The sequence below is a fragment of the Lissotriton helveticus genome, chromosome 8 (assembly GCF_964261635.1).
Source record: "Lissotriton helveticus chromosome 8, aLisHel1.1, whole genome shotgun sequence".
Lineage (NCBI taxonomy): Eukaryota > Metazoa > Chordata > Amphibia > Caudata > Salamandridae > Lissotriton > Lissotriton helveticus.
The window spans coordinates 166,300,556-166,315,812 of NC_136069.1; the positions used below are offsets into that span (position 1 = coordinate 166,300,556).

Here is a 15,257-nt window from a genome sequence, read left to right on the forward strand (position 1 = left end):
TTCACCCGCATTTAAAGGGTTAAAGAGAAGATCTTTCTAATTACCAAGAATACACGTAACCCACTTTTTTTTACATTAGTTATAAAACTCTGTCTGTTATTTTTCTTTTGAGGACATACTTTTTGTGAGTAACAATTAACTGGGTTTAACACAGTAAGCAGAGGGTACTATCATTTAATCACTTTATACAGTGTAGATGAATTAAATGCGAAGCTGGATAGTGAGTGTAAGGCAATTAACAACTGCGAGAATCAAACTGAATATTAGCAATAACTTTATTAGCACCCCTCCCCACACACTCTTCCCCACCCCACTACATGTAGAGAAACACTCCAGCTGTCCTTGCCTGGTTAGGACTTTGACTGGCTAAAAAAGCCATCAAACCCTTTGATCCTCTACAGATAGTGCACCACCCATCTGCTCTTCCCAGTCTGAGAATCACCAGGCCCAGGATACTGTAGCGGAAGGCATGAGTGAGCCACTGGGAAGTTGGGAGATTTCCAGATAGGGTGGTACTCCGTAAGACCCTGAAGTACAAATGCAACATCAGCTTAGGCTGTCTGAAGAACTTGTGTTTTCAATTATTTAAAAAAAAAAAAAAAGTACAGAGTGGGCTTTGGGTCCGTCACTTGCAGTCTTTGCTTCTCAACTGTTTTCCATGGTTTTGCCATTGCCTCCACAGGCTGTCCAACAAGGTCATGGCATTTTGAGGATGGTTACATTGCCTCCTAGAGTTTTAGTGATGGGACTCAGAAGTGGTCTGTTTGTTAGACTGCAGAAGCAACATGTACCTTGAGGCCCTGGTCTGTTCTTGGTGTATTTATTTTGCTAACACCACAACATTTTAATTGGTTGTTTAAGGTTTTTTTGTTTAGGAGATTAGCTGCTGTATTGATGCTTTAACCTGCCCTTAAGTTACAGTGCTATTCACTAATCACCCCAGAGCGTTCATTTGCTTCAGTTTGCTGTCATGGTAATTAGAATTAAGGCTTTTGTGCTCACAAAGTAAACATGTGTATGCATATAGGGTATCTTAAAGATGTAATGAAAATACTAACACTTTATCAAAAGTGTTTTCTGGGTAAACATTTGCTGCATCTATCCTCTTAGGTTTTCCACTTACAATACAAATGTAATGTTCTTGCTACTTCTTTGAGGGTAGAGTTTTGCTCTGCTAATACAGTCTGCTCAGCAAAGAGGCCATACTTCCAACTTCCATACTGTTGGAGCCCAATATATTGATTCATTCATACATTGTCTTTCTAGGCCAGTGGTTGGCAACACATGCATAATCACCTACCTACTGACCAACACTCCCATGACCTACTAACTTTACCAATGCTGCTTTCAAAAAGTGGTTTGGAGGAACCCTACTCCCAAAACACCCCTCAGATGGTCGGGCCTGCTCTCTTGGCGGAATCTGCAGCTGATGCGATACCATTTTACTATGGTAACTTCTTTTGGCTCTCAATTTGACTCTCAAACAAGAGACAGCTGGACTAGAGACACCCTATACAATGTTGCATATCACCAGGGATTCACCTAACACCTCTAACTCTATGTGCCGCCTGTCAAACGAACTTTTTAAGACCACCTTGTAGGTGATCTACATCACTATGCCATCTCATGTGACTGGAGAGTAGGTTTCAACTCATGTAATCAGAACAGACTCCATTTTGTATGTCTGAAATGTGGAGGGGGTCATTAAAACAGAAACATGTATAATGAAAACGAAATCAGTCCTAGGAACAGTATGCACTAGTGCCCCAAGTGTAATAGCAAGTAGTAAGACTGATAATTAAAATAGCGCTCATTCATATTTCAAGAGACAACTTAATTGAATTAGTGAGAAATAATGAATTGCTCAGTCCACTATCTATATTGATGTTACTGCATAGTTGAGATGCATTATGTGTTACAAAAGCTACCATTTGTACAACAGAGCACACAAACTTACTTAAACCTTTCAACCATGTTAAGTATAGGATTGCCTTCTCACTCATAACTAGTTTGAACCATGTGTTCTCAGATCAACACAGTCAGAATCGGTAGATTCTCCCCAACACTGCTGCTAAATGATTGTGTGTGAGCATTTTCACAGTGGACACTTATTTAAGTTTGCACCAATGATTGCAAAGAAGATTTGACAAGGTTGATGGAACTCAGACTCAACATTTACCAGGTATTTCTGCTTCTTACATTGGATAAGGATTTTGATTTCATGCTGCCATATCCCCTTATTTTATTTATACTTTACGTCACTCTGATAAAATATTGTTATTTCATTAACAACTTCTCCTTTTCATCTATAATACAGCTCAGCTTTGGTTTTACTGCTTTGGTTGCATTTAACACATCGTCTTACTAAAGGACCCATCAACAACACTTCGGTCAACTCGACGTTCGAGCAACAAAGTTCTCTTTAAAACTCTGACACACGTGAGACATAAACAGCCAAGACATACAGCACAGATCAAGTGAACGAGTATTCCTGACTCCATCAAATAGACTCCAGGGTGGTTCTTCTCCTAGTGAATTCATTGGAAAGTATGGGCCAGCTGTTTTATTTGACAACATAATTGGCCAAAGGTTTGCAGGACAAACAAATTTTGGTTTTACGAGCTGTTCTGAATGGACACTAATTAAATATTTCAGCAGTTCATGGTCTGACCAGCGCCGGTAGCTTTGTAAAAGAAATGTTTAAAATAAATTAGACACATTTTACTACTCCATTAACAAGCATTTGCACTGCAATCAGTTTCGCATTTATGAAAGATAGAGCTATTGGCATTGTAAATGACGTTTTCCTTTTTGTTTTTTTTGTTTGTCTTGGAGTGATTTTGTTTTTAAGCACCCATGTGGCAGCTAATGTGGGCTGAAGTAGGCTGTGTAAAAAATGCACTAATGGTACAGATTCATATACTCCTTTTAGGGCTGGTCTCACCGCCGGCACATCATATTTGTATAGTTTCAAAGAGTGAGCATCCCAGGAGGAACATAGGGGATGGAAGGAGCGGGTGGAGCATGTCTTCCCGAGTGTTTTCTAAACTCTGCTTAGAGATGGTGCAGTGCTGGGGCAGTGACAATATCCTGCAACAGAGCTCAGAGCGGAGCCACTGAAAGACAAGGCACGAGAAACCGCACAATGCTCATACAAAATAAACAACACACCACCTCTCCCCCGCTTTGCGCACTCCATGCCAGGAGGCATTAACAAGCATTGGCAATTCACGATTCGACAACACTGCCGCTTTCTTAAATTAAAGTTATTGGGGCATATTTACAATAACTGGCGCATCCCTGCAAATCAGCAGGGATGCGCCAGTTATTGTGCGCCGCAGCTCCGTCATCATGGATGCGCCGCATTTACAATGCGGCGCACCATGGGGCAAAAACGGCACAGATGCGTGACGCATCTGTGCCGTAAACGTGGCGCATTGCTGGAGTTGCGTCGCAAGCGCGACACAGCTCCAGCAGTGCTCTGGGGGCCCTATCTAGTTAATGCTGCATGGGCCTAAAAGTGACTGAGTGAAATCTTGTAGATTTCACTCAACCACTTTTAGGAGGCGTTCCTGCGCAGGAACGCCTACATGTGGAATAGGGCTTTACAACGTAACGTATCTCCCAGATGCGTCACGTTGTAAGTACCTCGCACCATGGCGCAGGATTTGTGCCGCCGCTGCGTCACAAAAGTGACGCAACAGTGGCATAAATGAGGTGCAAGGGGCTTGTAAATCTGCCCCTTGGTGTCCTTTAAAGTTGAGTAAACCATTCGGTAAAAGAATACTTTTCAGTGCACACTAGATTCCTATGTTTCCTGACAGATGCCTCAGACCCCAGGGTCACAGTTAAGGTGACAAGATGGAGCAATTCCTTCTGGACATTTCATTCCAGCTCACTACACAACATAAGTTAGATGGTGTGTTACATTTGGGCAATAAGAGAGGTATGAGGGTGAGGCCATGGCTGGAAGGGGTGCGGGACAGAACATAGAGTATACACCTTCGCATAAGAGCAAACCAATTAGGAAGCAGCAAAGAGGAGCGACGCTGGAGTCAACCTATGGTAAGCAGCAGGTGAGATTAAAGCTCTATATCGAATACAGCATGTCTTGCAGACAGCACATGCGTGCTGCCAGGATCAACCTAAAAATGGCTATAAGTACAAATAACCTGTGCATGAACTTTGGCATTGCCTTCTATAGTATTTCGAAATGTCTACAGCACCTTTCCTTTGACTCCCAGTCTCTTGTCTTTGCCATCATGCCACTTCCAAGTGAATTATCTGCCACAGAATATGACCAAAAACATGTGAACTAAAAGGGTGGGGAAATGAAAAGTTATACAAATCTAACAATCTCAGTCTCAGACCTCAGACTGTAGAGATATCCCTCATGCTAGGCAGGGCGGTTGGGTCACCCTGATCCCTTAGGTTCAGGCTTCAGAAACTTCCCTATGCTAATGATAAAACCGTCTTTCTAAGCTATAAATACAGATGTGGTGATGAAGTAACAACTCATAAAATGACCCAATAGCCAGAAAGGGCCTAGGATGTGGATACCGAGATTGAAGTGACAAAGGATTCAATCTACACCTCACTGATGAGGCCCAAGAAGGTTGAAAACGGCCCAGTGTTGCTTGTATTCATATTCTGATGGGTGAAGCTTAGCAGAATGCAGTTTTTGGAGGGAAGCAAGACTGATTGCATATGCTTGTCCCTCTTTGTAATAGTACAGACTACAAATTGATGGGCTGGACAGCTTCTCGTCGACATAATCAATGAATGAGAACAATTTAAGCATTCCATCCATCATTTTTTGTTCTGTTGAAATTTTCCTTTTATCTTCCACATATTAGTGAATGTCATAATGTGCCTGCATTATGCCCTTATACAAGTCAATGTCAAGTTGTACACCCCTATTCCAAACTATGATTTGCCTTGACTTTACCCCATATGCAGTCGTACTGATAACAACCAGTGGAGTGATGTTTTGCACTGGTCAGTCGGTGCAAATTTCATTTATGGATTTAAGAGCAGTAACTATTGTTGCAAAAGTGGTGCAAACCCCTGTGCTCTATGTAATCTGTAATCTGTAAATGGCAGTGCATCTTTACAAAGGCACTAGTGAAATCTGGTAAACATCACTTACAACGAAACTTTTACAACGCACTACCATTACAACGCGGTCATTACAACGCAAACCATTACAACGCATTGCGCTGGGGGGCACTCTAGGATAGGGAATATATTTAATTTACTATCCAACACCTTCCCTACTATCCACGGGGACTGGAGTTGGAATAGTAAATTAAATAAATCACTATCCAGCGCCTAAAAGCACTATGCGTTGTAATGGTATGCGATGTAAAAACCGAGTTGTAAAGGCAGGCGTTGTAATAGCCTGCGTTGTAACGTCATACATCCGTGAAATCTATCTGATCGACACCTTTTCATGCGAAATTGCTCCAGTACCAGTGTAATGTATGTATGTATCTACAACCAATTCGTGTTTGAGCAGGCAACATCCCTATCATACACAAGGATCACAGTTTATGATGATTCGTGATACGTTGAAAGAGTCTTTACAGACTTCACCGTCTCATTCCGAATGTTTGTGATCTGCACCAGTGACTCCTGAGGCACAGATTACATTTGATATCCTCATACTGATATACCTGTGGCATTATCAACTTTTCATTGATGCTCGAAACAAGGACACTGACAAATATGTCTTAATAGCCTGCGGATATTGAATTATTTGGAGCATAAATATATATTTCAGAGCGCCCTTTTCCTTTCTTGATCAACATCTTCCAACGCATTGGAAAAAGACTTGTTAAGCAATGGGCAGCTTGCTAGCTCTGTGAAGTGAAGTCCCTGTGTGTTCAAGCCAGCGCTTAAATAACTGAAACAATGACGTATCACAGTGCTTGACAGCAATATATTGACTTGTGTCTTTCTGGCCTCATGATAGGCCAAAGGAGCCTGGTTGTCAGTGTGAGAAGTTGGCCTGATATGTGATGTCCACTATTCTAGTGGGCACCCTGTATCAGTCCAAACAACCCTCATGGTGATGATTGTAAAGTCAACCTTATAGACCAGCTACCCTAGAGGTAGCATGGACAAAGCAGTCTTAGGCTAAAACTTCAGAGAGCATGTGAAGCCAGCTGTTTTACCATCTGTAACCCCTTGAATACCAAATGAAAGGACACCACACAGGTTATATATAAAATATATATGTATTTATTACTAACACAACCCCTCTGAACTCTCAGAGGACAAAGCACATAACAAGTTACTTAATTATCATACAATAAGTTGCACAAAATACAGTCGAGCCCTAGGGGCGTTGCAAACATATACTAAAATAGTGGTATAAGAACCACGTCACGAACAGAGAATAGGCGTAGGGCCTAGGGAATCGCTGGGGCTACACTGAGCTAACGAGAGTTAGGAAGCAGGAGGCCCACGGGATGCGTGTGCAGTGTCTAAACACACACGTGAGTTACCATAGGGATACAATGGGAACGTAAGAGTCAGAAACTAGTTGATTTAGGACACTTTCGGATGGACTAGGAGAAAGCTACTTAAAACTAGGACACTTGGATAGTCAATACCCACAGGAGCACCGGAGTACTCGCGTTACCTCACCCACAGGAGCCGGGTGCATAGGTGTCAAGTTGTGTCGGGTTTCGTCGCTGAATCCTATGGAGACCTGTAAAAAGATGCTGCAGGCGACCAGGAGAGAAGTGTCCGGTTGGATCCAAGGGCGTATCGAAGATGAAGAGTACCTGAAAGCAGAGGGGACAGAGTCTGGGTCACTAGCCAGTGAACAGGAAGGAACCAGGTGATGTCGCGAAGCAATCAGGTGATGTCGTGAAGCTTGTCTCTGCAGCCACGTGGACCAGGAGGCATCAATGACAACCAGGCGCTGGAAACGGACTGTCTCACGAAGGATCTCACTGTCGGCGGTGTCGGCTTCTGGATTGGAGTCAACAGGCCTTGGCAAATGCAACCCACTCAGGAATCGAATATTCGCTTCGAGGCAGACCAGCAAGGTCTGGGGAGCTTCTCCTTTTCAGGAAAGCAGGAGCAAGCCTGGAGCAACCCGGCAAGCAGTGCAAATTCAAAGGTTCGTCATCACAGAGGCCACTAGCCAACGGGCAAGTGACCGGACAGACGCATCAAGCACAAAAGTACCAGCAGGCCCCACGCGGCACTCGGTGAGTGTGGAGGGCTGTGCATCGGTGCAAAAGGTGCTATGGGCTAGGGCTTCTCAATTTCACAATGCACAACTTCGAGGGTGCCTCAGAAGCTGCATGAGTAGCAATGAGCAGGTTTTTCAAGATGTCCGGTCCCACGTCTCTCGTCGCCTCCATGGGTCTCAGCTTTGCTGTGGCTGTGGATCGGGCACAAGGAAGTCTAAAAGTCTAGGTCTTGTCGGGCTCTGTGCTTGGGCTCCGGCGGGAGCGTCGACAAAGCAAACTGCAGATCGCTTGGTGGTGCCTGTTTGCACAGGGTGGTCACTCCTTGATCACAAGGGAGAGTCTTCAGTCTTCTAGTTGCAGTAGAATGTCGAAGGTCCAGAGTTTCGTTTCAAGTTTCAGTTCAGGATAAATCTAAAGTCTCTTAACTCAGCTCCTACCTTTATACTAATCAAAGGGGTCGAATTTCCTGCTAGGCCCCTCCAATGGGTGGGAACAGGGAAGGGGGTGGTTACACCCATTTCCCTTTGTCCAGTTTCGTGCCAGAGCTGGGGCTGGAGTGCCCCAGCAACTGGTTTCAACCGGACTATGCATGGAGCACCTTGTGTGCCCCAGGCAGTGTCTCATTTCATTCAGCCCTCCCTGCCCCAATACACTAAGGCCTGTCTGGGGTGGGACTAGCACCTCCCAAGGCAGGAAATCTATTGTCCAAGCCTCCCTCGCTGGAAGGACTCCCTGCAGCAGGAGGTCAGACTTGTTTCTGTGGCAGCAGCATCCATTTTGTGATGCTGAGGCTCTGGTTAACTTTAACCGGGATTAACAGGAACAACATGTCTTCTCCCTCTAGAAGGGTGGAATGCTACCCCCGTCGCCAGAACTGGCAAGGGGGTAGTATTCCAAAACGTATTACACCTTACACAACATGTTTTGATAAAGCCAAACCAAAGTTAGCACTAACCGCGAGGATTATAATGCACTTAAGAGTATATTGTATGGCTTTATCATAGAACAGCTATAAGGACATGGTTCCGAAAGCTGCAGACAGGCTCAGCTCATGCTAGAGCACCATCTCACATAAAACCAAGCACTCTGCCTTCAGGATTGTTAAGGCCTGCCATAGGAATGAGTTATAGGTGCATATGTGTCTATATATAAGGTTAGATATAGGAATACTATGTCTAAGCAAGGGGTGATTACACGACTTTGCCCCAGCTGAGTGATCAGCCATTTGTGTCAATTTGTATGGCCAGCCAGGGGTGGCATAATTCATGCTGCAGCCCCTGGTAGGCCTTGGATGCACCTATGCCCTGGGTACCTATGGTACACTATACAGGGGCTCACAAGGTGACCCAATATCCAATTGGACATGTACCTAAAGTACATGGAGTCCATTTTACAATGAGAGCAGATAGCCTGGGGCCCTGATTAGCAGGATCCCAGGCCAACTAAGTCGAAAACCAGCTAAACACTAGGCAAAAAGTTGGGGGTAACCATAGTCCGATATCCATCCTCCTACATTCAGTGTCATAATGTTCACAGAGGTCCATAGGTCTTGAAGTCCTGCCAAAGCACCTTCTCCGCCAGCAAAGCGAGTACCGTTTTCCAGTACAAACACAGGTGTCGGATTCTTATTGGTCAGAATAAGAGAAGAGGAGTTGTTATGTTCTGACAGTAAAGAGGGAACACCTGGTTATAAGATTGTCTCTTCCAAAAAGAAGTTGATGAACTAATGATCTGTTTAACTGGTCTTAGAGGACGGGCTATCAGTGAAAATCTTTCACTATACATCACTTTGTTCTATGCAGCCAATGATTTTGAGGCGGACATAAGGTGATTTAAGTGATGATTGACACATGCACAATACTTTACTGAGCTTTAACAAATTGTTGTTGATGTAACTGAAACACAGTAAGACACTCACTCACAACAAATTCATAGATTTATACATATGCGTCAAGATCACATATGGCATCAGACAGGAGTCTTGTGTACAAAGTAGGATGTCAAACTGTGCAGGCAAACGCTAAGCACTTCACCAGCGCGCTCCCGTGAAGAAAGTAGTGTAAAGCGTGACAAGTCCATATGATGTCATTCTGTGTAATCTGTGATTAGGGTTGCTGTGAACCTTGTCACTTCTAGATAATGAAACATTTCTTTAGGGTGTGGCTTATCTTTCAGTTCATAATCAACGTGCCCAGAGCAAGCTGGAAAGTGAACTGACCCATGTCCCTGATCCGCCCTATTCCATAACTGGCACACCATATGTTTACGACATCAAGTGCACCCACAAATAAATGCATTCTTTGCTTGGGAATTGGACTGGAAGCCCTGAGTCTGGTCTGCTATGTCTGTTTTTTAACTTGGTCATTTTCTTACTCAGTAACTTAAATATAAATAGTGTCCGGGTTACCAAGTAGTAAACCTGCACCCACAGAAGTACTTCTTGAATGGGTGCAAATGTAGGGACTGATTTGTGATGAAATGCAGCACAGCAAGCAATGTTCTTGCACTGCGTTGCATCACCTGGAGAGAGCAAAATTACATCACTTCTTCAAAGAAATGGCACAATTCTGCTCTCTCTATGACCTGGAACGCGTTGTGCTGCCTAGCGCCAATGCAGGGAGCCTTGCGCCATAGTGCAAGCGTGTCTACATTGCGGTCAGGATTACCTTCCTGCACAGAAACAATCCTTTGACGCTATTTCCTCTTTGCATGCATGCTGCAAAGTGCAGTTCAAATGCAAAAAACAAATATAGGCAGGTGCAGCATTTAGGTGCAAATCCATGTCTACAATTCTTTGTAGATATGTTTTGCATCAAAATCAATGGATGGATGAATGGGAACACCCATAGACCACCTTTGGAATGCCTCCCTGATGCACAGGAATGCAAGGCAGTGCAATCCAGTGCCCTGTATTATTTTGTTTTTTTCAAAGTAAAGCAAATAGCCATTTGCCCTGCTTTATAAATACAAAAAAAGGATTTTGCGTTGAGCCTCTGTTAAAAAAGCAACACACACCTAATGCAAATCATTTGTAAATCTAGGCATCACTACTTTTTGGAATTCAAAGTAGTAGGCTTGGAAAGCTGTGCCAGTCTCAGATTTTCAGGCATACTACTGGCAATGAATGGGGACGAATGCTTAAAAATCATCTAACTACTAGCAATAGCTTGGGGTAGCATTCAAACCCATCATTTTTGCCCACTGTGCCACACTAGACAAAGGACCTTATTTAGGGTTTGGCAGATGGAGCAAAGACAGATAGTGTGATGAAGGACTTTATGTCTGCCATCCTGTTACTCCTCCTGCTAAATATAGAGATATTCACCAGCCCTGTGGACATCTCTAAACATTGGCACCAAACATGATGGCCGCCCAACAAACCTGACGGCTGTCCATCAAAAGGTACCAAAGTCTTTTTTATCTTTCAGAAACAAACTTCCAAAATGGGAGACTGCATTTGATAAAATAAAAAAAATAATGACCCTCACACTGTGGGACCTTTCTTCCTTGGTATGGGGTAATTGTTCAATTTTTTACGTCCCCTCCCCCAAGTGTAAACCTGGTGTTGAGGGACAGTGAAAACCCATCTGACCTTCTACGCCACATAAGGCGGACAGTCAGATGGCTTAACTCCAATGCCCCCTACTCTGTCAGGCAGTCAGAGGAAGTTTGAAACATCAGCGTTAAATTTGTAGTCTACCCGACTCAAAATCAGGTAGGCAAACCTTGAATTTAGCACACAGGGTACTCTTTTGCAATGGAGTACCCTGTCTGCCAAACTCTAAATCAGCCCCAGAGGCCACCTACTACAAATCAGCGCTGGCCCTGCTCCTCATATGAACAGTTCATCCCGAACATTGGCAATCTCACCCAATCACCGTGCCGTCCATGGCTCTTTTAGTTGGGAAATTTGAGATTCACACACCCAGAATCTTACTGACTAAGCTATGCCTCAAGTACTCCAAAATGTAAAGTTTTTATACGTAAGGTTCTGCTTTTGCCACAACATGCAAGTCTTTTAAATTATGCTGTATACCTATCTACATGTCAACACATGTCTGAAACTCATAAACCGTGTGGTCATTTGCCCTTTTTAGGTCTTGCCTACACAGCGTGCATGCGCTGCATAGGAGAGAGACCTTTAGCCATCAGCACAGCTTTGGGGGCAAAAGTGTGCACGTGTTGCATTGCTTGCAATGGCAACGCGTGCACGTCTGGCGATTCCCTTGCAGGAGTGTGTGGCGCCATATGGTGGCACCATATGGACGCAGTCATCGTGCCTAGCCGCACGCTCCCGCAAGGGAATCGCGCAGGCCTCATCCCCCTGCTGCCGCACGTGGCGCGCGCTTGTTCTTTCTACTCCTCAGACTCCAAGGATGCCCCCACTTCCCTCTCTCTCAGCCTTCAGACCCCCGCCTCTCTCCCCCGCCTCCACTCGGACTTTCCGTCCCACTGTGTTGTCATCTCCATCCTGAAAGTCTCTTTGAGTGACTGAGGTGGGCCCATTACATAATTCGCAGGGGCTCAGGTTTCGCTGCAGCTCCGCTCTGTTCCCAGATACTCAATAATACCTCTAACCTTTGGTGCCGTTTGATCAGCCCCTCTTACATTTAAGTACTAATTATACTTATTTTATAGCACGTGCTACCACCCTCCAATAGCGAGTGCATAACATACATCATATTAATATACTCAGTTGTACTTTTTTTTTTCGACCTCAAGAAAAATGAAAGACTGGGTCAGCCCTCGTGGAGTTTGGTTATACATAGATAGCAGTAGCGGTTTAACAGGTTGCGCAATGCCTTATTCTCAACACCTCAGTTATCTTCCATGTGATTACATCCTGACTTGGCCCCTTCTCCTCAACTATCTTTGCCTTACCCATCTGTCCTTATCCCAGTGACGTCAACGCTCAGCGTCCTCTGTCACCAGACTCCTGAGATATTCCACTAGCCTCGCTCACCTTTACCTGTCGCCCCTTGCTGTAACCGCCCTCCCCCACATGAGAGTTCCTCACTCCACTGCTCTCCTCCCCTATCCCCCGGAGGTGGCCCCGTCTCACCCTCTCTGCCCGTTGCACCGCTGAGATAGGTCCATCCATCCTCGGCCCCTCTCTTTCCTGTGAGATGTCTCCACCTCGGCCCTTCTCACAGCTCTCTAGGAAGAGCAGGGGTAAAATGAAAGCACTCACACTCGGCGAGCGCTCGTCGCTGACTCCCATCCCAGCGTCTCTCTCTAATCACATGCTTTGCAGCTGCCAGCCTGTGGATGAGAGAGGCAGGGGGAGGCTAAGGCAGCCTGTAGGGGAGGGGTGAAAGTCTCAGCAAAGGTGCAGGATAAGGAACACACCTGGGGCCACCCCCCTTGCCTCTGCCACTGTCTGTCCACTCCACAGCTTCGAGCACAAACACCCTGGGTACATTAGAGAGGGAGGGAGGTAGCAGGTGAGGCTCAGCCGTGATAGTGCATTTCCTGTGTATATGTACTACAGGTGTATGCATGTGGTATTTCTGTTGCGCGGACCTAGCTGAGAGGCAGTGGAGAGCTGTACAGGCTCACAGGCAAGCATAAAGTCAACGGTAAGAGAAGATGAACCTGGTTTGTGGACTATTTTAGTTTTTTTGTTTTTTAGCATAAATTTTATTGCATTTTCAAAAACATACAGTGTACATCAATCAGTCATTGTCACTGTGCTCAATAAAGGCAACTTGTTTCAAAGACACATTAGGAATCAAAATTGTGACAATAAGAAATTACTCAGTCTGGATACAGATGAAATGAACGTCCCAAAGCCTCTCCCACCCGCATCCCTTGTTAACTAAGAGAAGTCCTCTATTGTGCTGTCTAGATGTGTTTGGGGGAGGGGTGGTTAGTGTGTGCGAGAAATTATCGGTATATGGTGCCCACCGTGGCAGGCCTCTTCAATCTGAAGATGAGTTGTGCTGTGCGGACCAGGGATATACGCAGGCCTCTATATTTTTTTTGTCTTAAGGCTTCACTTTTAGCAAGTCTCCAGCATTGCATCTCATCCCGTCATTCTTCTACCCTAGTGGTCATTGGGGATTTCCAACGTTTTGTTAGTAATCTTTTAGCTAATATCAGTGCCTTGTTTGTGAACCAAGTCACTAACTTAGAGCTCCTGGGTCTGTCTAGAGGGCAATCCCAGCATACACTGTGTAGGGCTATCCCATTGGTGCAGTCCTGTCAGTTTCACCAGTGTCGCTGTGATTCCCTCCCAGTGACTGGACACTCTGGGGTGAGCCCACAACATGTGCAGCAAGTCGGCCTCTTGGGCATGGCAACGGGGACGCTCTAAGGATGCAAAAGGAAACATTCGATGGAGTCTATGTGGCATCAAATATGCACCATGTAATATTGAAAAAGCATTGGCATAGCCAATAGGTCTCGCCTTTGGGACCTTATGAGTATTTAGTTATGCAGCACAATATCCTTACTGCAACACCATTAACTATTGCATGGCTAAACACTTAAAAGGTCCCAAAGGCGAGACCTATTGACTATGCCAATGCTTGTTTTAATAGTGTTGTCTCATAACCAGTGAAGGAACCTTCTAAGAGACCGTGGAAGATACAAAGCCTTAACAAAAGTGAATTACAAACTAACCTCAAGTACGTGTACACTACTATCTAAACCGAAAGGAAAATCTTTTACACGAGTACACAATAAGAAAAATATCATACTATACCTGAGAGCACCGAAACGATGATATAAATGAATGTAGCAAATCTTTTAACGCTGTCCATGAAATCCAATCCAAGTCTGTCTTTCTGAAGCCTTAGAAGAAAGAAAGGAAAGAGACCTTCTGTGACATTGGTAAATATTTCAATGAGACATAACAGTGTTGTGTGTAAGTACCACTGGAAATGTGAGTGAAACATTTATCGGTTATGAGATGGACACATTTCTGTTTCAGATGCTTAATTTAAGAGTGCCCATATTTCTGCAATTAGATCATTCTAATATTTATTACTTGATTTTTATTTAGCACTTCATGCTTCACATCCTCTCGCCCTATGGACCATGTTGGAAGGGGCGATCCCAGAGGGGCAGGATATGTTCTCCCGACCACTCCGTGACCCTCCTCTCCCAGGAATACATCCTAACGTGAGGTCCTCGCCGGTGAGGACATTGTGTCTAAGATCGTACACACTGAGCTCGCACCACACTTATGAACGGACACCACACCGTGGATTTCAGTAAGCAAGTTCTTTATCACACAGTAGGGTTTTAGGCAAAATGAACACGTATTTACAAGCGATCGAGGGATCGTAAAGTCTCAGTGGTAAGGAGTAGGGAAGCAGGACAGTCTCAGTATTAGGCCAGTATGAAGCATACTCTGCCCACAGCTCTCAATCCTCGAGCCGGGGGATACGGAAGATGGAGGTCGTACGGGTTGCTCCACTCACTTCTTCTCAAACCAGGTCGGGTTGGTAACGTCGATGGTCCAGCCAGACCAGAGTACTCCTCAAGCCGCGACGAGGACAGCAGGGCTCGATCCGGAGTGAACAGAGTGTCTGTTGGTTCTTGAGGAGCCGCGACCACGTCAGCAGGGCTCCGGGTCTTCCACGAATGTCCTTCTAGTTGCAAGGGTTTTCACGAGGCTGAGCAGCGACAACGTCAGCAGGGCTCGATAAGTTCCCAAGTTCGGTCTTCTCCACAATGGTTGAGCCGCGATCTGATCAGCAGGGCTCTCTTGTCCAGGATACAACTGCCCGCTAGTTCTTGGGCGGGCCTTGATATAGCGCAGTGGCCCTTTGATGTCCGGACCCTCGCAGACGGCGATCTCATGCCTCGGGGCTGGTCGTCGGAGTGTTCCGTCGGCTGGCCCTTTGATCCTTGTGAAGATGCGTCCGGGGATTCCCAGACGCCCAGCAGGGTCTGGAGCCAGCTCTCGGGGAGGCCAGAGGTGCGATCGAAACCAGCCCACAGGAGAAGGCCAGAGGTGTGAGAGAAACCAGTCTCCCAGGGAAGGTGCAACCGAAACTCCTAGGTCTTATCTCACTCAGGAAGCCCTCTACCCCCCAGGCA

General features: G+C 45.3%; 1 protein-coding gene across 2 annotated transcripts in view; it reads right to left on the reverse strand.

Moving 5' to 3' along the window:
* IGSF5 (immunoglobulin superfamily member 5) overlaps positions 1-15,257 on the reverse strand; it is a 931,320-nt gene that overhangs the window by 374,524 nt on the left and 541,539 nt on the right. For both annotated transcript variants that reach the window (XM_078656819.1, XM_078656820.1), the window contains exon 2: positions 13,915-14,003. In XM_078656819.1, the coding sequence (XP_078512945.1) occupies positions 13,915-13,972 (58 nt within the window). In that variant the 5' untranslated portion in view covers positions 13,973-14,003. The remainder of the gene's footprint in view (positions 1-13,914; positions 14,004-15,257) is intronic.